General features: G+C 46.3%; 2 protein-coding genes across 5 annotated transcripts in view; one reads left to right on the top strand and one right to left on the bottom strand.

The window, feature by feature from the left end:
• LOC135916505 (ATP-binding cassette sub-family G member 8) overlaps positions 1-26,865 on the bottom strand; it is a 337,391-nt gene that overhangs the window by 301,122 nt on the left and 9,404 nt on the right. The window contains exon 1 of one of the 2 annotated variants that reach the window (XM_065449892.2): positions 19,189-19,450. The exons of the other annotated variant lie outside the window; for it this stretch is intronic. The gene's annotated coding sequence lies outside the window, so the exon portion shown is untranslated. Of the gene's footprint in view, positions 1-19,188; positions 19,451-26,865 lie in introns of those variants that run through there. 2 annotated transcript variants of the gene reach the window in all.
• LOC135916508 (ATP-binding cassette sub-family G member 5) overlaps positions 1-26,865 on the top strand; it is a 77,674-nt gene that overhangs the window by 10,582 nt on the left and 40,227 nt on the right. For 2 of the 3 annotated variants that reach the window (XM_065449897.2, XM_065449899.2), the window contains exon 2: positions 23,680-23,880. In XM_065449897.2, coding sequence (XP_065305969.1) covers positions 23,712-23,880 — 169 coding nt within the window. In that variant the 5' untranslated portion in view covers positions 23,680-23,711. Of the gene's footprint in view, positions 1-19,985; positions 20,378-23,679; positions 23,881-26,865 lie in introns of those variants that run through there. The other variant, XM_065449898.2, reaches the window with a different exon arrangement.

Genomic DNA, 26,865 nt, shown 5'->3' on the forward strand with positions numbered 1-26,865 from the left:
AAATGCATTACTAATAACGTCCACAGTTTTTAAACTGCTCGAGCACATCATTCATAACCACAAATCGGAGTTTCTTGAAAAAGAAATTACTGATTAAAGTTATCTCACTCAAAATATTAAGGTTATTTCACTCACTCACTAACTGAATACTAGCATGGATTGAGAAGAAGGTTTTCAACTTACACCCAGCTTGTGGAAACGTTGCATGATTTTGCCAACTCAATAAATAATGGGTACCAAATTGGTGCAATATCTATGGACATTGAAACGGATTTCGACAAGGTTTCGCATAAAAAATAAATGTTTGCGCCCGAAAAAACACTACAGAACAGACAACTTGTAATTTGGCTGAACGTTTATCTTAGCAATGGGCTGCGATATGTCGTTTTCAAAAAACAACCATCAAGACGACTTCCAGTTGACTCTGGCGTCTCACAAGACCCGGTGCTTGGGACATTACTTTTCTTAATATTTATTAATGTCATTGTACACGATATCGCCGCCAACAGAAAAAATGTTTGCTGATGACTGTGTGCTGCACTGTCAAAATTTCTGCCGATCAGCTAATACTAAACCAGGCATTTCAGAAAGTTTGTGCGTGGTGCCTGGCAAGTGTCCATTAACTTTAACAAAACAGTCTTTATGAAAATTACGAGAAATGAAAAACCTTGTTACCTTCGTCTATTTTGCTAATAATGTGCACCTTTCTGAAGTTACACAGTAAAATTATTTACGTGTTTTGATTAGCAATAACTTTAATTGGACTAAACATATCAAACTTGTAACCAGTAATGCATGCCGTAAGCTGTACTTCCTTCGGAGAACACAAGCTTTCGACACCTCAAGTCCGTCTGCTGGCATACAGGACAATTATACTACCAACACTTGATTATGCTGCGATTATTTGGGACCTATACATAAAAGCAAATATTGACAAACTTCAAAGTGTGCAAAAAAAAGTTTATTCGTTCTGTTTTTAAATAGTTTCGGCTGCACATCGATAACTGATCTATTGTCGAAAGCCAATCTGCAGAACTTAAGCGGGAGAAACGATTGTTCACGCTTGTATTTTCTTTATCAGTTGAAGGGCATTATAACATCGATACGACAGAATTATTTCTCATCTAAATATGTCACAAGGCACCGCCGTGATCTATAAATAACACCATTCGCTACTAGAAGTAATTGTTTTAAATATTCCTTTTTTCCGAGAACTGTTACCGAGCGGAATAACCTTACTAATCATTCTGTACTGGCGCCAGCACTAATATCGTTTGTTTCTAGTTTAGAGCGACTGCATTGCATATTTTGTCGCGTTATCAGGTTCACGTGAAACCTGTATTGTTTGGTTGTTCGTGCAAATGTTGTTAACTTTTGTATTTTGTAAATCACCCTACTAAAATCCCCAGATAAGGGATTGATGTATACATAAATAAATAAATAAATAAATAAATAAATAAATAAATAAATAAATAAATAGAAAGATTCTGCAGGTAGATGGCTATTCAGCATCGTTTGGGGTTTCGCAAAACGTTAAGTGGATCAACGCGTTCGTGTAGCGTAAGGTGAGTGAGTGAGTGAGTGAGTGAGTGAGTGAGTGAGTGAGTGAGTGAGTGAGTGAGTGAGTGAGTGAGTGTGTGTCCGTGTGTGTGTGTGTGTGTGTGTGTGTGTGTGTGTGTGTGTGTGTGTGTGTGTGTGTGTGTGTGTGTGTGTGTGTGTGTGTGTGTGTGTGTGTGTTTGTGTGTGTTTGTGTGTGTTTGAAGACAGCAGTAAGGCGACGATCGTACTCCGGCCGTTCGACGCGAGTTCACGACATCCAGATTGCGGGGATCAACCCGACATAAACTGCGACTAAGTGTTATACAATCGCACGTACGTGCCTACGTCTATGCGTCATGTGTAAAATATGTGATGCTATTTTCACTCGGGCGAAGAAATTTTGAAAACCTGTTCGAACTAGACCGATCATGAAGGCGGCACGATGTCCAACAGCTTTTACGCATCGTTGGCTGCTAGGGAGGAAGGACAGGACAGTGCTGGCCAATCCTGAAAACGGTACAGTCTAACGCAGCGTCTCAATGTGCAAGCTGCCGCGAAGGAAGACTACGATAAACTTGCACGCGACGCACGCTCCAAACATCTCAGAGAGCTAGTACTCACGCCACAACGCCGGTTCAACAACAACAACAACAACAACAACAACAACAACAACAACAACAACAACAACAACAACAACAACAACAACAACAACAACAACAACAACAACAGCAACAACAACAACAACAACATGATCGTGGCCTATTGTTTAGAGCAACAGGATGCTGTGGTGAAGAGAGGTTTGACCCCGCCATTGACCAAGCGTTCCCTTTTAATGAACAAGCCTGAAACGAGGCGGGACAGGAACCTGCCTACCACAGTGCGCTTGGAATGCCGCAAAAATAATCATTGTCTTATGTGTGCCCATACAGCTGCGGCAGCATCATGCAACAAACCGTATGTCAAGATCGTACGACTATAGTGAAGAGAAAGACATCTATGCATTTCCCTGCGCACGGTGAAGACAACTAAAAGAGGGTGTTCTTTGCGAGAACGTGCAATAGATTTTACGTGACAGAACAGATTTAAATCATTATGCTCTTAGACATCAGTCAGCATGTTAAGACGAAGCGATAAAGACGTTTATTACAGACGTGCTTAAACAGTAAACGTGCGATAAGAAACTTTGACACTTTCTGGGAGACCAGCAAAGTTGTTCATGGGCCCCGTTATCTCATAATTCTCATAAGGAGAACAACTTCTAAGTTTATTTACTTCGACGCTAAAACCGTTCCTAATGTTGTCGGGCCAGCGGACCAAAGTTGGTGGACGAGCCGGAGCTTCTGTACGTCTCGGTCCGTGACCGAATTCGTATAGTGACCGCATTATTTGACAAGGAACGCGCCGGTGGTCAACAGAGAAAAGAAAAAAAAAAAGAAATCTTTTCCGCGACGCCTGACCACAACTGGCGAACGCCTCGGGGCAGCAGCCGCGCGGCCCCTTGATGTCAAATACGTGCAGCCGACTGACAGACGTCTAACGTCTTCACACGCTTGTATATCTCAGCGGACTCGGCCCCTCTGTAGACCGCGGGAATACAGATGCCCGACTCGATTTGACTGACGTCGGGAGGTCACGAAAGTATAGTAAAAGGGAAGATACGAAAGGCTGTCTGGATTGCCTTCCCCGACTGTCACTTAGGGTTGACGAGCTGGCGCGTGAGGGGACCGATCGATTTAGGCTTAGTTCGAGGAACAAAAGCGCGTGGCCAAGAGGTGACGCAGAGTGGAAGGCTTTTAGCAGACGCGCTCACGCTCTCCATTATGAGCTGATGCCGGGGCGAATAATCCGAAGACGGGCTCGGCATGGGCGCAGACGACGCCCGAAAAGAGCGAAGGGCACAACAGACGGCGCTTGCAGACGAGTCGAAGATATACACACGGCAATGACATCAGGAACAGACAAAAACGAAAACTAAGCCTTTCGACAGCAGACGAGAAGAACGAACAAAACACCAGATGAAGCCAGAAGGAGCTTGTTGTGAGCAGACAGCATAATGCATTGGAAAGCGCCGGGACGCAGCTTGGTAACACGTAAGCCGATGACAAAGACCTGATCAACTCCGGAAGGGCATATTTTACATATACAAAGACAAGGCGTATGCCACGTAATGCATGACCGAAATAGAGGCAAGAGCTTTGAGCAAGCTTAGGTTCTTCCTTTATTCAGTCAGCGAGAATCTGCTGACATTAACATATGGCATATACTGGATAATGGAAAAGAATGAAGAGCACAGCATTAAGGTAAAGCAGTCAAGCGACTATATAAGCAGACGACGGCCTGACACGATCGTCGGCGAATGACAATAAAAGGAAAGATATCGCCTGATGAATGCCTTCCAACTACTCTAAGCGAAGAAGAATGGATAGTTGTGACACGCATATACGCATATCTACACCAGAAGGACAAAGTAATGTTGAAATCGATTTCTTATAGCGACGTTTGCACAACAGAGAGGGATTAAGAAAAATAAATGGGGGCAACAGCACACACTCCAAGTGAAGGGCGAAAATAATAAGTTTAAGTTTTGTTAAATATGCGATACAGTGACGCCGTAGCAGAATCAATATTATGCGCAGTAAGTCCTGCAATGTTTCAGTTTCAATTTGTTATTCAAATAAATATTTAAGTTTTATTATAATTTAAAGAATAATAAACTGAAACTGAACTGAAACTGAAAAAAAAAACTGTTTTGTTCGGAATCGACTGGAGCACACATTCTCAGGTGGGCGCCAGCACTTTCCTCTCGAGAAAAAAAGACAAAAACAAAAAGAAACTTTGATGAGGCTGGTGATGATGATGGCCTCACACGTATCGAATAAGGTTACGTGGCCAAAAATCGAGTGGCGCAGGCGAAATGCAATAACTGAACAGATAGTTAAAGCTATGTAAATAGCCAGTGATGCTTCTGCTGTCTGAGTTGTCCTTGTTCCTATAGGTGGCGCTCTCTGGTGGTGGGGAGGCAACCATAGACAACGAGGAATCATCAGAAAGTAAGCGAGAGAAACAGAGACGACGAATTGGATGCAATGATTGAAAAAAAAAGCAAGACCAAGGAGATTTACAACAATGGGAAGAAAGAAATTAGAGGGGAAATCTGTACGATAACACAAATTGCTAGTGCCTTGATATTTGAGGCTCGAACTGGTTGCCTAAGCACAAAAACACACCGGAGCAAATATTCGCAACAAAATTAGGCATGCGTATGCTTCAGCAAACATCCGCACACCACTCAGCACATCCTAGCCGAATGCGAAGGGATTCACCCAGTGAGCCCCGGAGGTATAACGCACACCTTCCACAAGTGCTTGGATTTAATGTGGACAGAAGCACCTACCGGTCAGCAGATAGTTAAAGTCATCAAGTATCAAGAGTGGAAAGACGAGTGCATGCAAGCAAGCAAGCAAGCAAGCAAGCAAGCAAGCAAGCAAGCAAGCAAGCACGGGGGCACAAAAATTGTGCCGAACCTTTCGCTAAGCGCAGTTACTGACTCCTAGCAAGTACGACGGACATCTGTAACGCATCACGGTTTCAAAGGCAGCATGCATATAGGGACTTCAATACATAGTACATAGTACAATACAATACTTCAATACAATGCATATAGGAATTCAAATACATTCTATTCGCAAGAAGCGCTTACTTCCTCACTACCGTGTTGTCATGGATGGGCGAAAGTGAGCTTTCTTATTCTTTTTTTTTCGTTCCCCCACATGGCCATCGCCACCGCTGTCGCAGAAGCCCGGAGGCGAGCGTCATCTGGTGGCGTTGCAAGAAACCCAGCGGCGCGCGCGGCGCCCATCCTCGGCTGTGAATGGTTGGCCTATTCGGCAAGAGAGCAACCAGGCCATAGACACGGTCATAAGACCCGGCGATGTGGTGCCTTAAGGAATGTAATTAAGTTGGGGAGCTTGGAGACCCTGGAGAGGATAGCGCAGCAATTGCTAAGTCATACTATATTACAAATCAGATTAAAGTAGGAGAGATAAAATTAGAGAGAAACTGTCAATAAAGACGGCAGTTAGTGTGTGATGAGCAACGACAGCAAAAATGGCATTACGGTGAAATTACGACACATACCTTCCCCACTTTTCTCTGCCACTAAGTGGCAAGTGCGCTTTGTTGCAATGCAGCCGTGTGCTGCGGCAAGCTGCATCGCGCATTTGAGGGAGCTGGATAGAGCGTCTAGATATTTCCTTCGCGTGGGGGAGGTTCTGCGATAGCTTGACAATTCGAGGCTTGTTTATCGACAGATGCGCGATACATGCGTCGCCTTTAACAAGTGGCACCTCTCTGCTCAAGGATCTTATGCGCAACCCGTACTAACGGATGTGCTTTAGTAAGCTTCACCGCAATGCACGCGAGCATTGCGGTGAGATCTTTTAACAAGCGAAAATGAAAAAAATAATATCGGCAAACGACGGGAAGGCCTCAGTGGAGCACGTGAGACTACAATAAAGCGGGCGACACTCCAGGGTACCCAAGGGGCAGCGGGGGAACCAAAGGTGGCACCAGGACGGTCCACGGGTTGAGGTCGCCGAGACCGTAGCGCGCAAGGTTTGAGGTTCGATAGCGTACGGACGATCTCATACACTCCCGGCCCACTCAGGCTTCGTTGAAACCCGAACCAACGGACCAGGCTGAGCTTTATATTTGACGTCCCTGCTGACTCTCTCTTGCGTCCTCAAGGCGCCGCCAAAGTATACTAAATAATGGCACGTTCTTTAAGCTTAGTACTTCCGCAAACTCTCGTTTGCATGTACCGAAGTTTGTTGTGTAGGCTTCACTACATAATGCAACTGCATTGCGGCGAAGCAATTACACAACGCATCTAAGAACCTTTTTTCTGCCGATGCCGATTAGCGAGAGGTAACGCCTACTCGGAACGAAGGAGGAAGAAATAACAAGGCTGAAACCGTGAATAATGCGTTGGAGAGAATGCTGTCATAAACCTCGAAACATATCGCGTTGTGATACGAATACACATAAAAGAAAACACTAAAATAGGTTAGGGGAAATGGCGAGGGACGTAATTTTTACCGCTTATGAGAAACTTCGAAGCCAGGACGAGAGTGTTGCCCGTTCGCACGGATAACTGCACGCACGTGGCGCCATCTGCCGAGCTCACCGGGAAGTTAGCAAAATATCCCGGGAGACAGTTGCCGAAAGGCGAAGCAGAGGAAGCGAAACGCCGGGGTCTTCGTTGCGCAGGGATAAGCGAGCAAGTGTGTAAACATTACGACAGCGCTGAGAGAAAAAAAATAAAGAGTAAAATAGACTTAGGATTGCAAAGTGATTTAGGGAAGAGATTTAGGCGTCACCGGCATCATTACTCCAGCAGGAGGTACGGATGACGCAAGTGACTGAGTTCCGAGGAAATCCGCGAAGTCCAGGTACATTTCTTTAATGGCAAAGTTGGAATCGCCTGTAGAGTAGCATGCGGCCTCGAGGAAACTCGGTTAACGAAAGCCTCGTTGTTGAAGAAACATTCTCCTGGTTCCCGGATGGAAACCGGCTCTATCAACTTTCCCGAATACTGGCTACCTTTCGATGGCGTTTGTAAAGCCCACTGCAAACCGATTTATATCCTTAAGGGTCCTTAAGATTGGAAATTGGACTATAATTCACCCTCTTGGACCCCTAAGGCAGCGACTGATAGAAATAAATCCCTTTCAAAGGTTCAAGTTGGTTTACGACATACACATACTACAGAAAAAAGGACTGGCAGAATGAAAGCGCGCTGACTTCCAACTAGTGGAAACGGTCACAAAGCGAGGGACAGCGACTGAAATCATACATCAACTGGACTATTTCAAGCACGTGCCCTCTATTGCCTCATAACCCCGGTAAGATAACGAATTTCGTGTTCCGGCAGCACGTCGGAGGGTGCAAATTACACATATCGCCCAACGTACTCGTATTACAGCGAAGCTGTTTATGGCTAAGGCTCAATAGATTTTTCATGTCCGTCAACAAATATGCAAAATTTGAAGTAAAATCGCTTAGTTCTATGCAAAAGCTAATAGGTCTCCTCGCTTAGATATGCATTTTTTTGTAGATTATTTATGAATAGGCAGCCTTCTTAAGATCAGTAGACTCTCAGGTAGATCCTTTTTTTTTGTTGCTTGCTTGCTTACGGGGGCATTAGCCATTGCTTAAGGCGGTATGAGCCATTCACTGTCTTACGTTACGGACAAATTTCTCGTTGGGTAGGCATAGGGATGCTTAGGCATTTAATGACATAGGTGACACAAGAATGTGTGTGCGTACCTATCGTCACGATGACAACCGACCCGGACAATAAATGTGTTAGTACCTTTGTTAAAAATTTCGTGTCACTTCTCTGCAGCATGCTATACAGCTTCGCTGGTCATCTACCTTCACAGAGTGGAATGGCTCCTGATTTTTTATCAAATTACCGTCGATAAATCCGCGCACTATCTGGGTCATAAGCTTTATTATCACTTTGTGTTGATTAAAAAAAACTTGAAGGACGCTTATGCTTCGCCTTTATGAGTGGAACGCGATAGCGTTATCGGGCCCCGTGCGCCATAAGTTTCGTATGGTTACCTCATTCATAATTAGGATATTCGTAATTACTCATGTACGCCATCAGTACATGTCTCTAACACAATTCATTACGTTAAAGACAGGAACGCACTCACTAGGTATCCCTAATATCCCCACCTAGTATTCGCGGCCGCTAAGACAGACCCCAAAGGGCAGCTGGAAAAGGGGTTTGTGTTTGAGTTTCCGCGCAAGAGAATTATGTTGTCTCGTGTATTCAGGTTACACTCCGACACTATCACGTCTGCAGGTTTTGTGTATGTCGTACCCTACGGTTATTCTAACGCATTTTAATTTGGGAAATTCAAATTAGTTCAGTAACGCCTATGCGCCACGTGGAGGGCCTGCGTGGTTCGGGATGTGTGGATGATTTTTTTCTCTAACGGACAACGCCGCCGACGCCGACGTCGAATTTCCTGCGACACGGGGCCCTTAACGCTCTCGCGTCAAAAGAGGTGCGCAACCGCGACCACGGCAGGGAATGCCCGGATGACCCCGAGCAGCATTGTGAGAATGTTGTGCCACTCGTCCCAGGCTTAGACCCTTGCGCGATGTGTAACCGAGTCAACCCAAAAACTAGCAGATGGTAGCTCGAGGAAGAATGAATCGATATCTCGAATTATCTGGAGCAATGATTTGCCAAAGTGAAAAAAAAGATTTGCAATAATTCTTTTGCGTTATTTTCTGAAAACGTTTACAAGGAATCCACCTTGAGAGCGTATTAATATATTGCTATTCTCGGCTGAAAAAAAACATTTCTTTTGTACGCTTTATTTTTAAGGTTACAGAATCAATAACAATGTATATTAATTATTTTACTTATTAATTATAATGTATCAAATATATTAAATGTATTAAAGGTAATTAGAGGTACTAGTTATATTAAAAAGGCAAAGCTTAATTTTTTTCTCCTTTGAAAGGTTGCATTGCCTTGACTCTCCAGTGACGTATCACTTCAACCAAGACTTCCATTATTCGGTATTTCCTGTTCAAAGATGTCTCACAGACGTTCTTTAGCTTTTGTAAATCCATAAGTAAAAATCGTGGCTGAGAGATGGAGCAGCACACTGTGGCACAAAAGTTACAAACAGGGATAAGGTGCCTCAGAAAGGCTGGCCAACGTTTCGATAGGAGGACGTATGCTTTTCACGAAGGTGCTCTTATGTCCTCTTATAGAAACCTTGATCACCCTTTCTGAGACACCTTATTCCTGCTTGTCCAGATGTTCCTTGTGCTCACTAGGGTAAAATATTCTTTTTAACGTCGAAGTATTTTAAATGCGGTAAGCATTTATTTACGTAACCCTATCCATTTTCCCGATTCTGGCTAGCAGAGATGCTATCCAGTTCTCATCGATGCATAGTTGCGCAAGATGAACTGCAACAATTATATTTAGCTGTAGTGTCCCACAGACTTGAGGTCTGTAGCTACTACAAAATTTAGGTCATCGCTGGTAGATAGACGAATCAAATCTTATGGTTCATAAAAAACAAATACTAGGTGAACAAGTTGACGTCGCTATAGGTGTGTTGTCGCGCCATCTGTGCGTCATTCTGATCGTGAATTAGGTCTTCTTGACAAAACCTGAGGTACCGCACTTGTGCGTTGCATGCATCAGTCTTCGATGCCCGGGCGCAGGGTTGGGTCCTCTTCTATAATTTTGTGTTGCTTCCTACAAATTGAAATTGTTATTAAGTGCCTCCTGCGTACTCTAGCTTTGTGTTCTTTCTGGTTCACGCCATGTTTTCGCGAGTCGAGCCTGATAGGCATTCAGGGCACATATCCAAAGTTGTAAACAACGGTGGAATATGATTGGCTGTTCTCGTTAACAAAGCACCGTAGTGTAGGTGGCCCATGTTTTGAAGTTGTGCTCATCTGCAAAAGACTGACTTGATGTTGGACATCCAATTCACCTGCTCACTACCTGTTGCCTATAAAGCTTTTAAACCTGATCACATGGAGCACTTTCAATTTTCAACTGTGACTGGCTACCTTCCGCAGCTTGCTCAAAGGAGCGAATCGCAATTCAGTAATTCGATCCCGATCGGACTCGATTGCGATCGAATGTGCCCCATGGAGCACGTGCTGGTGGGCGAGTTGGTTATGCATGATTACAAAGACGGCGCCAAATAAAACAACAGCCCCATGGGATCTGCGTATTACATGGGATACCAGTGAATGGTGAATGGATTGATGCCACAACACCTCACGCAGCAAAATATAAAGAAATTATTAATACATAAATAAGTGAGAAGTCGCCGGGAAAACCACGGATGAATAAGAAAACGGAAAGTTAAAATTGCGTCATTAAAAACTTGCCACCACCTTCATGAATGTGCGTTTTTCGTTCACTCCGGCTCAGTAGAAATGTAGCCGCATAAACAACACAGAAAGTTACATCCTTCCTTTCCTTATCTCTCCTTTGTTACCACTTTACCTCCCCCTCCCCTCTCTCCCCAGCGTAGGGTAGCCAACCGGATTTTTTTTCTCTGGTTAACCTCCCTGCCTTTCCCCTTTCCTCTCTCTCTCTCTCTCTCTACATCCTTTCTCCAACGCTTTCTTCAGCACGAGGCACTAACCTGTTCGCAAACGTTTTCAGCATACTTTTGCGGATCGAAGCCCAAATGTAGCGAAAACGCGAAGTTGCAAGTTCTTATCTCAAGAACGAAGAAGCGACAAAGACCCCTCACAATAAAATGGAACATAAAAACACGATAAAACCTTCGGGAACCGACCCAGTTGTCGGCGAACAGAAGCCACGCATCGCCTTATGTCGCCCAAGAAAAACATGGGCGCGCCACGAACTATAGAAAAAAAAACAAAAAAAGGGCACTGCGTACTTCTCCACCAAAAGGGCCCATTCTGCATCGATCTGTTTATCGATGCTGGCGCTATAAACGAAGCGATGTGACGCCGTGCTTATTTAACCTAACACATACATATCTTTTTTGTTCACGCACGTCCCTTTCATTCGCCGACCTGCTTCCACAGCGCGCTTCGAGACGTACTTGTGCTTGCGTATACGTACGGGCTCGCTAAGCCTTTAAGTGTCGTCTGCTTCGCCCTGCAGACGTAAAGTAGCAGCACCAAATGGCTCTCACGCGGGTCTTCCGCTAAGTGCCTACCGGTGCCCACGCTGTCGTCGTCCGCGAAACATGTGCGTCGTCGCTGCGACTGCCGGCTTTGAGAGGAGGCTTTGCTTCCTGGAATGGCACAGCGTCAATAATTGCGCGCACGGAAGCGGGTCTCTTCCTTTCTCGGGAGGCGAGAAAGAAAACAGACGGGATCTGCGTAGCGTTAACGCTATGATTTTGTTAGCCGCACACTTTTGTTAACACGCGGGTTGCCTCACTAGGTGTCACTAAGCTGCGTTTGTAAAGCTAGAGGAATGCGAAAGCCACGAAGCTAAGTACTCAAGCGGCCTAAGAAAGTTGCAACGTGTGCCGAACTGATATTTATTTGTTGTTACGCATTGTCACGTCGTAGTGAGCCTGACAAACCAATCATGCCAGCACTGTGAGTCACATGTCACAGTGCTGGTATGATTGGTTGATTGTGATTGGTTGATTGGTGTGAGTCAATGTCACATTCACGTGGTCATTGGGCGGAACTCACTCACGATGGCTATCCAAGTACGCGAATAGCAAAAATGTGTCGTGTTTGAGGCGTGTACTGGAGCCGGTATTCCCTGTCGCGCTTTCCTCGACATTCTGCGCCATCTGGCGACGCCACCGCGAAGTCCGCGCATACCCAGTGGTACATATCCAAGTTGGCGTCAAAGAGGTTCATTGAGGATGCGGTTAGTACTCAGTGGCACATATTCACTGGAATGGCCCACATTTTTAGACTGCACTATCTCCGGAATCGGCCCATATATTTGGTTACCTCAGATAGCCGGAAAGAAACTGGTCTGACATGGCTAAGGATGCTATTTGCGTTAAAGGCAACTAAGCGCCGTTCTTAGCATAGGAGGACGCTAATGATGACAAGAAAGCGGGATTATCACTTCCGCAATCGGTTATTCTCGTGTTACGACTTTGAAGCTGTTTTTCCACCAAGCCCGTAGCTTGGCCAAACCGCTCTCAATATATCATCCAAATGTGCGCTAACATATTTTTTTTTGTTGGACGAACATGTGCCCCGGAAAGACCAGCGGCACTAATATCACAAGGCCAGCGGCGACCATAGTCGTCGATCGTCGAATCTGTCAGGACGCCTCAAGTGCGTCCGCGATTTGTACGCGTCTCACTGTAGTACGTTCCGGTGTATTCACTGGTGTTCCAGTACATGATGCGCCAATATGAATGGGAAAACCAGATTTATGGTTAAACTTCATAATTCTACTTGCCCCTATGCTGCAATGAAAATAATTGCACGAGTTAGATCCATCAACATGAGAACTGCATACGAGAAACAGCAGTGATGAAGGTTCCAACTTCTACATTTGAAATAATCGCGCTTAGAAGACAGATTAGGTCTATATTTATTGGTGAAGAGTGCACATTAGAGAATGTACTACAACACTATTCGCCACTCGCGCACAATTTGATCAGGCAGGCCTCCTTCGCTATTACAGACACGATGCACCATATAATTAACGCAGCCCATGAAATAACTTTCCAGTGGCTTCCAAGTCACTGCGGGATTATCGGCAATGAACGGGCCGAGCAAGCTGCCCATTCAGCTCATACTGAGGACCACCACGTACCAATGCCACTTTTCAGAAGTGACGCAGCACGGAAGCTCCGCCTGCTTGCTCGCCAGTGCACCACGTCGCAATGGAATGGGCCACATTTAAGAAATTCCTGACTATACTCCCTTGATTAACCCCCGTATGCAGAAATGCAACTTAAGTTGAAGCCCATGCTTGACTTGATTTAGATGACGCCAGGCGTTATCGCGCCCAAAGGCGCTCACTGCGTTTCCTTCGGCGCGTTCCCGATAGGCGTCACTCAGAGCAAGTCAAGCATGGGCTTCAACTTAAGTTGCATTTCTGCATACGGGGAAGCCATCGAATCCTACCAAAGCTTCGCCGTGGAGACGCCACGCTTTTGCTTCGACTGTGGTTGGGCGTTGCTTTTACCAAAGCTTTTGCTTCCGTATAGGGATGGCCGACACCGCAACATGTGACCACTGCGGCCATGAAAAAGCAAATGGCCATGTTTTGCGCGACTTCCCGCAGTACAGTCCACAGAGGGAATCCCTTCGCCGCGAACTCAACCAACTTGCACGACCGGTCACTATCGGAAGAAGGAATTCGGCACCATCGACAGGACCTAACGTCACAGAAGAAGGTCGTGCAAGCGCTACTGCGTTTCTTGCGGCCTACCGACCTTTGCGAACGCCTCTAAATGGACGCCTTTTGTCTGTGTGTGCATCCTTTCTTCTTTCTTTTTTTAACCCTTTCCTCTCTGTCCTCATTTCTAACCCCTATCTCACAAACCCAGTGTAGGGTAGCAAACCGGAGACTAATATCTGGTTGACCTCCCTGCCTTTTCTCTTCATCTCTCTCTCTCTCTCTCTCTCAAAGAAATGCGGATGTTTGAAATGAGTAACTAAATGGTATTTTACGTGACAGATCCCCGATCTCATTATGGAGGCACTCCGCAGTGGGCTATCCCGGATTAGTTTTTACAGTCCGGGGCTCGAGTTAACGTGCACCTCAACCCAGCATAAACACGACCGTTCTTGCATTTCACCCCCATCGAAACGCAACCTCCAAGATAGAAATCAAAGCCGCGACGTAGAGCTCATGAGCGCAAAACGATAGCCACTCACCCACTATGGTGGGCAAATTTCCAATACTTAGGCGCTTCCTGCGCCGAGCGAAAACAAGATAGCAGTGGCCATACGGTGGAGAACAAACACAGACGAAAATGTAAAGCCACGACGTGGGACAATGCACAGCCGTCAAAGGTACATCGCCGAGATTTCATAATATCTGTTGCAGGAATCAACATCATCATGATCATCATAACGTTTATCATCACCTCGTATTCTTGCAAGAAGCAGCTGACAGAATAGATTGCTCTGTTCGCTCTCATAAAATATTCAGTGTAGGAAATCCAGAGGGAAAAAAAAAGAACGTTTCGCGGCGCCCATGGCAGGCAATATAGCTAGTCATGACCGGCAGCTTGCAATTAATTAAGTTCTTGGGTTTATATTAGGTAGGATTCTATTCAGCGTCCGCTATGTCTGAGTTGCGCCTTCGTCATATTCACATCGCCGTCAACGTCATCACCACGTCATCGTCTACGTGCAGTCGCCGTCCCTCTCATCGGCTAACCATCGCTGTTTCGGATTTCAGTCAGTAATTTATACGGAGAGTAACTCTGTGGCTTTGTTCAACCAGTTGCGGCCTATTTCTTCTGGACCTGAAGGACCTGAGTAAAGTTTTTGATATCATGCCATACTGGTGGAAAACTCAATACTTCGACATAACGCGACGAAAACTGAATTTGTTACTTTGTCGGCGCTGATAATCGGTTTTGATAGGAACCCACATAGAAAGTCGCATCACCCAGTTGTCAGCCGTCCGCGACAGCGCTTCTCCCCTCTCGGCGTCCGTTCGACAACCCGAGTAGACCACTGGTTATCCGGGTTATTCACCCTACGTATTACATTGCCTGCCCTGCTCCATTTTTTCCTCTGAACTAATATCGGCTATCCCCGTTTGCTCTCTAACGCACACAACGCCGTCTTCTCGTCTCTGAACGTTACGGCTACCATTTTTCGTTCCGTCGCTTGTTGCACGGTCCTTAACTTAGTTTAAATGTTCTTTTTTAATGTCCAATGTGCTGCCCCATGCGTTAGCCTCGCCTGAATCCAATGATTATACGGTAGAATTACTGTGTGCAAGCAGCAAACCTGTTCAAATCGGAAGGAATCGCTGAAGCGTGCCAATTCTCTGTAGGGCGCTTGAAGGAGCCTTCTTCCTCGAGAGTCAGCAAGAATGCGACAAAGAAGCACGAGTGTTTGGGCGACCTCCAAGTGGTGCCAGGGGTTCTGAGCGATTTGCGTTCGGCACTCCGTCCGCGACAACCACTGTGCTCCCCGCTCTGTTGACACGACACTCTCTCGCCCATGCCCGTTCACTCGGGGGGCGGGGATTCGTGTTTACGCAGGTAAACACTCGAGCGAGAGTGTTTTTCGGTTTCCCTCGTGCCTGTATATAGCGTGTCGAAGTGGGCCCCCACATCCACGACTGCCTCCTTTTCGTTCCGCGCAACCTCCTCCTTCGAGACCTTGTTTTGTCAGCGACGTTCGCACTTTGGGGAAATAAAAGAGATGGCAGCAGTCAACGTTTTGAATGCCGGACTGGTCGATGAGAGCGTCGACTTTGCATTTTACAGTATTTATTGTATACAGTGTGCAAATTGATCTAAAGCTCAAACCCTTGCACCCCTGAAGGGTGTAAGAGTGTGAAGTATAGACAGAAAGCACCCTTAAGGGTGCATATCGGTTTATGGTGTGGCCTCCGAATTACACACGCAGACGTCACCACGCGCTTTCAGACCCTGAGTGAGGCGCAGAAACCCTGCACAAGTTACCAACCGCCAACGCCCCGGGGTTGTGAATGAAGACGTTGGATGCATCCGACTTTTGACTGCACACTGCCGCAGGGAAATGAATTCTGTCCCCAGGGGCGGTAGCCTGTGCGAGTGTTGTTTTTAAAGTGACATCGTTATAAGGTGCACTTCTCCCACTTTGGAGACATCTGCGGAAGCGTCACATGAACAAATCAGAGTGCGCAATGTCGCCCGTGACGCACGCCGAGTGCGTATTTGTCGAGACGTCACAATCTTCACATGCTAAGTGTGTGTGTGTGTGTGTGTGTGTGTGTGTGTGTGTGTGTGTGTGTGTGTGTGTATATATATATATATATATATATATATATATATATATATATATATATATATATATATATATATATATATATATATATATATATATATATATACATATTGGTGCTTCAGCGAACACTTTCAAATTTTTTTAAAGGTTGCCTGTGGCAAGTGGATCCACCTTGCGAAGTCCACTGCTAAAATTTGTAAATTGCAATATGGGTCATCAGATAATTAGCTAAAAATTTAATTAATTCTTGTTAATTAGTGGATTTTGCATCTCATTTTTTTTGTGCAAGTATTGTCCGCCGCTTCGAGTTGACCAGCTCGTGAACTAGAACTGTGATATCTGCTACAGGCAACCTTTAAACATTTTTGAAAGTGTTCGCTGAAACACCCTGTATATATGTTATTGCATAGGCAGAGCAGTGCGGGATTCTGCGGAACTCGTTTGCGATGAGTTCTCTCCCTGTGCTTCGAGTTGTCGATCATATTCGCCCTCGCGCTTCGATCTGCTAGCATCCTGGTTAAGATCAGGTGGCAGAGCGACCGCGCCGGGGAAAAGCGTTTGTCCTAGGTTCGAATCCCGGACAAGGACGGAGCTTCTTTCTCAATTGCCGAGTCTTCTTTCTGAGAAACTCGTAGGGGTCTCCTTTGTAGCTTCGTGCTATATTCCGTTCGGGTAAACGACAATTCCCTTACACAGAAAGTTAGCGGTGCGAAGTTCCGGCCTTGTTTTTTTCCGCTCAATACCGAGTGTGAAGGTGCGATTGAGAAGGTGGTCCGACCCATAACGCTGACGTAACAAAGCGATACGATAACGTCGACGGTAACAAATGCACGACGATGAGGATGTAACGAAGAAAGCAACAATGCAAATTCAGTTTAGGGCGTTAAACTGCTGTCGCAGTAACGTGACGCGGCGTTGTACAAAACATCACGGATAATCCAAGACACATGTTCGAATCAACGTAAGCCTACTTCAAACGCTCAAATCAAATTCAGTGCTCACAGGTCGAGAAACTGCGAAGATTCAACGCTCGCGCTGGAATAGCTATGTGAAGCGACATGTTCGTGAAGCGCTCAATGAAATGCTACGTAACTTAATTTGATGCGTACCATTGTCTTTATTTGAATCATACGTAACGCGTAATTTCATGCAATACTTATGTGCGTACACCACACGGACTCCAACTTTAATTTCATGCAGCGTTTATATTTTATGCACTATACCTTTCATAGGTTGTGCCGAAATGCGAACAGTAGTTCATGTGGTCGCACATTGTGACACGTCTACGCAGAAATATATCACGAGGACTAAGGGCGATATTCGATGTTTGTCGAAGGAAGAATGGCGAGAAGTGTATAAGCATAGAGATAATGCCAAGGCGTCTCTCCGCGACATTTAAGTATCTCCGATACATAAGTACCCGATCAGCGGAAGCAATACTCGGAAATGAACCCCTCTGCCGATTCTACTTCCGAACTTTTTACCCCCATTAGAAGTTTACGTGCAGCTGTATTTGGCGTCTCTGCGTGGAACACGTAATTAGCCGCACGGCGAACTAGCCCAGGAGGTAGTTGAAATAAAGTTGTTTCCATACGCATAAAGAAGTGCAGAACATGTGTAATTACATTTAAGGCTTCTGTGTCACCTCGTGTCAACGTGGAGCATTCTCATTGGCCCAAGAACGGGGGAGGCCAAACGTAAAAAACGTAGAGAAAGGAAAGAAGCCGTTAAAAATAATGCGCGACCCATTGAATGGTTTGTCCGCTTTACATACACTATTGAGTAGACATTACACTTGCACAAGTTTTATGCAATAGCTTACTGTTTGAAAACACAAAACCTAGACGTGTTCACTGTCCCTACTTCATTGCTAAATTTTCCAGCCTATATATAAGCTGGTGCATCCGAGAACACACACAGTCTTTTTTAAATGGTAACCGCCCGAATCAAGAAAACAAATTGAGCCACTCAATATCATGCGCTTATTCTGTTAAGAGGTGTGTCTGCTTTAAAGACGGCTTTTGGGCTACATTATACTTACATGTCTAAATGTTATACTTACACGTCGTGATATATTGTCTGATTACGCAGAACACAGATGCGCTGACTCACGTTACCTTGTCGGTCAACATGCAGTGGTTATAAATACCGGGGCCAGTTTGTGTAGTATATAAACACACGCTTACTGCGAGATGCAGACCTACGTACATGACTCCGTGGCCTGCCAAGAAAGCTTCGCTTTAAAAGGAACATACTTTGGCATGACAGCTAATACGATGTGACGTCCCCAACATTTCCATCTGTTCTGTTACAATTAAAGCTCCAGAGAGCAAACAGCATGCAGGAAATCTGTTTAACAGAATACGGGTGGTTGTAGCGTGATGCCAATACTATACGGCGTGGCACGAGATAATAGTAGAAGAAATATTGCAGATAACCAGTTATCAGGATGAGCGACCGCCAAAGCCCGAGTCATGGGAGTGCTTTGTGTGTGTCGAGTTGAAAAAGTCCGTATTAAGTACAAATGCTTGCGATGTGCCCTCATGCGGAACGTGAGGAAAGTTGAAGCTAACAAAGTGCTGAAAATGTTCCTGTCCGTCTGTCATATTGGTTGCTTACTAGATATCGGCTATATATTAGAGGGTATCGCGGATCTTGCTATTGATTTCGGCACAATTGAGCGCTCGATCCCACGTCAACTTATTTTTACCGAACCTGCGTACCCCTTAAACATACCCCTGTATGGTTTCCGTATACAAGCATGCGCAATTTTATATCGCAGATGCAGCGGGTTTACGTTCATCAAGTGCGTTTCAACGGTTGAAGCGAAAAGACAAACAAACAAATGGCAGCTGATATGCAAGTATCCGGAGATCTATGGTTTAATTTCAGAATTATTAACGCAACGCATTAGTTCTCGTGCCAAGCACAGGTGATCTCAGTAGGGCAGAAACTTCGGCAGCCAAGCGAGGGAGAGAGCTCCGTCACTTTTCCACCCTCTCCCGCTGCGTTCCTGTCCCAATTTACGCCTCGCTGAATCACACACTTTGTAATATGATCTCAGCTGTCACGCCTGATTTCTTCACATCGGGCCACACCTGCGAATTAACCACTACTCGGTCTACCTTAATAGGTTAAGGGAGCGCAAGAGGCGTATTAAACACTGCTTACCCTGCTAGGAGCCGCGCAGTCTGCGACGAGATATTCGACGTCCGCCCAGTAATGCCTTTCGAGCTACATCCAAACGCAACCAACGCGTTCTGGCACAAGGACTGCGCGCCAAAAGGCACCGTTACTCCGGTGCCGCGGCGGCGATTCACAGAAGAGCCATCCACGCGCCAACTCACTCTCGAACTCACTCGCTCACGAAAAAGAAACTCACTCACAGCACCACTCACGCCGCACTCACTCGCTCGCTTTCAGGGCGATAGCAGACGACTCGGGCATACAGCTAGCAGACGAACGACGACGAAACCCACAAAAGCAGACGAACTAGCAAGCGCGCCTATCGTCGTCATACGTCTGGCACACACCGCACACGCGTTCTCGCGCGAGAAGAAAGCGCCGCACAGACGCACAAACTCTTGCCACGCGCGAATGCGTTATGTATCAACTCCCGCGGCGTTTCGCCGGTCTCTTCTTCTTAATATTTTGTTTGGCTCGCTATAGCAGCGAAGACGTGGGAGCTCCGAGGCGACGTTTCGGATCTCCCACCCACCACCGCCATCCCCCGGCCCGAGAGAGACAGTCACCACCTTCGACTTCTGCTCGGTCGCAACAGCTGCGCCTGCAGCACGAGCAGCAAACTTGGCCTGAAAACCGGAGAGACGCACGCATAAAAAACTGTGGCGACGCAGGTGTGAGAGCGTTAAAACCGGGTGAGGATAACGAAAAAGCAGCAGGAGCAGAAGAAGAAAGTGGTGTGGCGCGCGCTCAGATTCACCTACGCCTAACGCCGCCTCGCCGGTGCTTGTCGTCTGCTCCTCGGCGACCGGGGGTCGCAGACGAAAAGACTTTCGCGAGGGTGCCCGAAGCCGACGCATCCGAGCTGCGTCCTTGCGCCGACGAGCTGGCTCGTTCAGCGGCGCGTGCACATCGTTTAGTGCTGAAGCCCCTCCCCCTCCCTCACTTCTTTTGTTCACCGCAGCCGACGGGAGAGAAGGAAATTGCGCGAAGGAGAGGAGATGAATATGCAAACACCTTGAGGAACGGCGGGAGTAGGCGACGCGGTGTGCGGGGCGGTTCTGTGGCGGAAGCGCGGTGGTGTTGCGGTGACACCGGAGAAGAAGTCGATAACGCGGCGATCCGGTGTTCTGGCGGAAATTGGGAGAGAGAGCACGTTGGATAAGAGCCTAATTCGGTGAGTTTCAGTTAATTTTGCTATATTGATGACTGCGTGTGGTATATGTTTGGTTTGCTGTCAAGAAAGCTAAAGAAGCGTATACGCTCGTGCTTCCTTTGCGGCATGGACCACAAGATGGATAGTTCGACGGCTTGGCACATATTTATGGTACAGGCCCTTCACGGCCGCTCTTCTGTTGTATTTCAAATTTGCTCGCGCTACACCATTTACAACGAGTATTGCGCTGATGTAGGCATACGCCGCAACGTGCCAAGTTTCTGTTAACTTAGTTTCTGCTAAGTTTCTGTCAACTTTCAAACCAATGTATCTGCTCTAGCTACGGCGTTTCTGAATTGTAGAGAAACGCTAAACGTGTCAGCTGCAACTGCCTCCTGCGTGAACTCGTCGTGATAAAATGTTTTCGTCACTCTGATGAAAGTGGGAACGACGTTTGTATACAGGAGAAGCGTGTATGCTCGTTTAAGCTATAGACGTCTTCCGTGTTCAACGACCGCGTTGCCAGATCGACGCCATTAATTGCAGCTACTGCTAAGACACTGCTCACGAAAAGTGAAACGAAGTCATGAGTCTGCCGTGAATCTGTCGCGAGAGCTACATGGAGAGGATCACCCAGAGCTTTATAAGCAATTCGGCGACTACAGTATTCAAACGGAATTAAGTGTCGTAAACGACTCTATGTAGTTCAAATAGCGCGGGTATTTTAGCGCATGCCCCCTCAAGGCTCCTTTACCCATGATATTGCTCGTAAAAATGCACAGTTGTACTTAGATTCATGAGCACTTCAAATATTTTATGGCGGTCAAAATGAATCTGGAGATTTCCCTTATACGGTGCCTCTCATAGTGCTAGCAGTACTTCGGAACGTCAAAATCAATCAATCAATCAATCAATGAATGAATCAATCAATCAATCAAACGTACACCCGCGAATTAAGATGTAGCACACCTGGCAATTAGATATAGCTTGCGCTCTTCTGCATGCGTCAACCAGAAATTATTTCCCTTCGTGAAAATGTTTTTCTAGGCAGCCTCTCCGAAAAGTTCATTTCGCGGCAATCATGATATCGAAATCATGCAAGCGCGCTGTCAGGGAAAAAGAGCATTCTATTGGTACGTTTGTTTCTTGGCTTTTTTGCATTTGGAAAAGTGGCGAAAATTATTTTCGCGTATGTCTGCAATTGGACAGTTCGCCTAACGCCGTGCTTGAACCTCCGCTTTCGAAGCCGAGCAAATAACTTAAATTGTGACTTAAACATTCATTTACTTAGTGATGAGAAAATCTTCATCGTGGATTAACTACGAAGAATTACAGTTTTGCTCATAACTCGAAGCCTGAGACTGTTTGTGCGGTGTTTGTGCGAGTGAATATTCGCGCGTTGCGAGCAAGAAATCTCCTTTCGAAAAGTTTGCGAGGTATTCGTTCCGTATTTCTCTTTTACCTTACAGAAGTAGTATTGCTGCCTAAAGTCGCATGAAATCGCGTTAACGAATTCTCCACGTTCCGAGTCTTCTTTATTGGACAAAGAAGTTCGCGAGGGAACGTAAATCAGGCGAGCGAGAAATCTTTTGTTAACGTTTGTGGCATGGCGCTTGTCGCATACTCGGAATACCTCTACCTGTAGCGTCACTGGCGGACCCCCAGCAGTCGCGTTCGCATTCACCCGGCAGACATTCCCTGAATAATGAAGGCATTTCACCGTTCCGCTCACGCACAATAAACTGCAGCAGCAGCAACTAAACGCAGCGGTATATTAAATATTATTAAAGACGAAACTCGGTCGCTCTGCTGTATAGAAAATATTAGACAGGATTCTGGTCTACTGGGAAATTGCGGCCGAATATTGTTTTATTAAATGCGAAACATTCCTTCGCCTGCCTCTAACCACTTTGTTGGCTTCAGGTTTTTAACCTCTGTTTGGCGCCTGTGGTATAGAGACACCGCCTAAATGCTATCTGATGATTTAGTCTCATGCAGGGTGTCTCCATACGACGCAGTAATGCCGAGTCACCCTAGTGTGATGCGCATACGTTGTGCCTCTCGAAGCAACGAAATCAGATGATCGTGCTCCACTATGTTGTCTATGATGCTCATGATGATGATGCTGGTGGTCATGCCCACGAAAACGACGACGCTTACGATGCTCGAGATGATGATGGTGATGATGACATACTGATGTTGATAAGATTGGTAATCATCGATGGGTGGCTTCCACCAGAATTTCTTCGTCGCATGCGATAAGCAGTCGGACATCGTTCGAGACTCATCACAATTAGTCGCAAGTATTCGTGCACCTTCTCTTATATATTTTTTTTACTCTTTTTTCATTGGACTATGCAAAAACCACGCAATCGACTTTTCGAATTTCATTCGTTGAGTACGGTACTGACGCAACTCCGAATGCCCTCTGACGAGAACTCCCTAAGTCTTTAGCGCTGAGAAGTGCCACGTTCAGCAGGCGACTGTGATCGAGTACATGTGGTCGGTGTATCTCCATTAGCTCTTCCAATCAACCCTCCCTCCCCCCGGTTTTCTGTACTGGTTGACGTACTTGCCTATCTATCATCCGTTTTTCTTATCGACAATCGCAACTCCTCGCGAAGCGCTCATGCTCGTATGAACCCGAGCGACAGAAATCGCACGACGATCAGCGGAACGGCGATGCACTGCTTCCTTTGTGGATGTTCTTTGACAGCACGCAAGCAAACACTTTTTAGCAATCCGCGCCCCAGTTGTAGGTACTACAGCGTGTTGATCCGTGTCGCTTGAAACCTCCCGGACGCGTCTATTCGTGTGCTCAATTTATACTTCGTGCTACAATGCGCAATCAAGGAGATTAATAATGTGCGTGGTATCACGACGACTTTTTATTTTAGTTAAAAGAACCAGCTGTAGTCCTAAATTAGCGACGGGCTCAAACGATCACTCTATAGTCGGATACAACTTTAGAAAAAAGGGGGCGTTTACTCCTCCGAGGCGGGTGCACCAATGGGCGCGCATTCTGTACCGACGTCATGCGCCGGACGGCCGGTGACTTCGCCGCTTCGGTCATCTGGGCGGGGCCTCCCCTTTTTTCTAAAGTTGTATCCGACTATAGAGCGTATGCGTTCATACCAATAGCGTCCTGCTTGTGAATAGCTTATAATATAAATAAATAAATAAACACACACACACACACACACACACACACACACACACACACATATATATATATATATATATATATATATATATATATATATATATATGAGGCGATTTCTGCATTGGGACACCTTGTCACTCTGCTAACCTTCTCGTTCCAGAAGGAAACTCGCGCCCTCGCGGCACCGTCAAGATGGCGACCGACCACGTGCTCGAGCTGTCGGGCGTGCACTACACGGGGCCCGTGTCCCCGCCCACCTGCTTTCAAGCGTTCACCGGAACCGCGGTCACGGCGCCGCTGCTGAAAGACATCAGCATGGAACTGCACGCCGGCGAAGTGATGGCCGTGCTCGGATCTAAGGGTGAGTAACCTTAGCAACGAGCGCACCCCGTCACGTCTGCTCACTTCTTTTCGTTACAATTTTTCGATTGTACCATCAAGGCTGCACAGCATTGTAGTGAGAAAAGTTTCATTTCATTTCCAAAGGTTTCCTGCGCTAGAATTCCTCGTAAGAAAAAAAATTCCAGCCAATCAGGCTGCTGGACATATTATTACGGAAGGGCGACTGGACAATGGCAAAGAACACTTACGAAGGAAAAGCTTTGCGAAATCGGCCCCAAGTCTCCACCTTCCTTCGTGATTTTGCCTTGCTAAGCAAAGCTGAGTGCTTTCGCATCGTGAATCTGTCCTCGTATGTGCGGCGCTGTCAAGTTTCCCATATTCTGGGAAGACCAGAAAGGGCGCGTACAACGAACGAATGACAGTTAAAACACAACACCGGAGGTGCCTACGTCCTCCAACGTATTGCTTCCTTCGTGGACTGTTTCTAGTCTTCTAAAAAAGATATACTAACTCGCCCAGCTCTCCACTCTTCTTGCATGCTGAAGGGAGGACACTCCACGTGTCCACCAACTCGTGTGAGAATGGGAAGGACTAAAGACATTCCGGGCGTATGTACCGACCTAAGGAGATGACATTGTTTGAGGAGTGGGTCCTATCGAGGGCTAACGTCAAAGAGACACTCACTGAACTCACTATGGACCTTCGCGTTCGAACTTTCCGTAGTGAGCTGTGCTTACCTCCTTTCCACCTTACCCACTTCCGGAAATAGGCCCAGAGCCATCGCTTATGTAAATTAGTTTCTCTGTTTCTGACAATCTCTTCTGCGATTTTCCAACTTGGTACGCGGTGTTCTTATTCGGCCAGCGACGCTCTCGGTCGTCCCAGCGGAGGAGCCAGTATGAAAAGAAAGCCTAAGGCGCCTTACTGCTTTGGCTAATGCAAGAGTTCAGTACATGAACTCAGTGCTCATCTCTTCCTTTTTACCCCCTTTCCCTTACGCCCAGTGTGGGTTAGCAAACCGGACGCATGTCTGGTTGACCTCCCTGCCTTTCCTCTCCTTCCTTTCTCTCTCTCAGTATTCTTACCAGAAGGTGTTACTTCAAGAGTGGCAGGCAGCCACGAATCAAATACCGGCTGGCGACGAACACGATCTACGCCGATTGCGAGCATAAGTGGGTATTCGGTATAAAGGGACTGTTGGCGCTCAACTTCCTCGAGTGAGCTTGCTATGCTGCCCTGCGACTGCCAATATCTACCGTCTCTGCCTTACAATTAGCTTAGGGCACACTCTGACGTCGCTGCCCATGATCTTCGTCTTTCAACGTTCACTAGAAAGGTCCTTAGCGTCTAGAAACTATATTTTTACCCCAACGGAGCAGTCAAATGCGCGTAACTAGCTTTGATGTGTCCGTCAGTGTACGCTTTCCGTTACGCCGTCGCAGCCATTGATGTCGGGCAACAATCTGCAAGTCCCGTCAACGTCCCCCCCGCCCTCTTATTTTTTATTTCTGAATCGTGAAAGCGATCCACTTTTGTGACTAGCTGTCACTGTACACAGTTTCGCTTCACCGCACAGAGTGTTGAGATGATGCCTACCAACATCCGCAGTTTGAAGAACAGCTCAGTTTACGTTGTGTTTCATGCTCCAGTTTCTCAATTCGGCTTTTTTTTTCTAAGCGCTTCATCATGGCTGCTAGGTCGAGTCAAGTGAATCTTTAACAATGTCACTTAGTGTTACGCAGATCCTGACGGCTGCTAAACGCAAGCTTACTGCATGCCATGCACGCGGCTGTATTCAGGCTGTCTTACGCAAGCTTACTGCATGCCATGCACGTGAAGAGAAATCAAATACAGAAAACGGAGCGCAGTCTCCTATTCGTTGTAACGTTGCATCTGCATTATGGCTGCGCCATTCAGGCTGTCACTAACACGTACCTGCTCGGCCAGCAACACGTTCTGCTTACCGAAGGTTTCACCAGATCGGCCTTTCTTGCTTTCTTTGTTTCTTCCTTTCGTTGTTTATTTTTTCTTTCGCTTTACTTTACTACCGTTACTTTACTGCTTCACTTTGGCGCGCTTTCGAGATTCTTTCGACGCACCGTGTAGTGCGGGGCCTTGCGCAACACCTGCATTCAGGGAACTAACAGAAACTGCTACGTAGTTCTAACCGTAATTATTCTGCAAAGTTTCGTTCTGGGGAACTATACAAACTATTACAGTCTCCTAACCGCATTATTTCCGCGGGGTTGCCTCTTTTCTTTTTTTTTCATCTCTCGCTCGCGGGCACATACATCGAGAACAAAGGAAAACTGCGCAAAAAAGAACAAGACCGAGAAAGAACCACACGACACAGGCGCATTGGTTCTTCTGCGCCTGTGTCGTGTGGTTCTTTCTCTGTCTTGTTCTTTTTTGCGCACTTTTCCTTTGTTCTCATAATGTCATACCAACTAGCCCCTCACTGTACGCTTCTAGACATACATCGAACACGAGCCGAAGCGAAGATGCCGCGACGTCGCATCACTTCCAGGCGCAGTTTGGTGGTCCCCCTTCCACGAGTCTCGAACAAACGCTCGTCACGCGTACGGGGTGGGAGGAAGGGGGGGAGGGAGAGGGAGAGGTGCCTTTCGGTAAGGACGAAATTCTATCGCAATCGTTATATCGACCGTGCAAACAAACAAAAAAAAGATTGAAAAAAGGAAGAGAAAATATACACCAGTTAGACCGATTTCTTCGCTGATCAGGTTACGAAAGAATGTGCCCCGCACATTGCAGCGCGCTTGTAACCGACATGAGAAAAAAAACAACGAAGCGCCAAAAGCCCTTATGTCACGCTAGATGCTAAATAACAATAAATTGGATGGGGAAATGAGGGTATGGAGGGCGAGAGGGCTGGGGATGATTATTTTACGTTTTCCTGACAGCTCCGGTAAGACAAGGCAAAACGTCCTGGAACGACATATATTATATATATATATTATATATATATATATATATATATATATAT

The sequence above is a fragment of the Dermacentor albipictus genome, chromosome 9, assembly GCF_038994185.2.
Source record: "Dermacentor albipictus isolate Rhodes 1998 colony chromosome 9, USDA_Dalb.pri_finalv2, whole genome shotgun sequence".
Taxonomy (NCBI): domain Eukaryota; kingdom Metazoa; phylum Arthropoda; class Arachnida; order Ixodida; family Ixodidae; genus Dermacentor; species Dermacentor albipictus.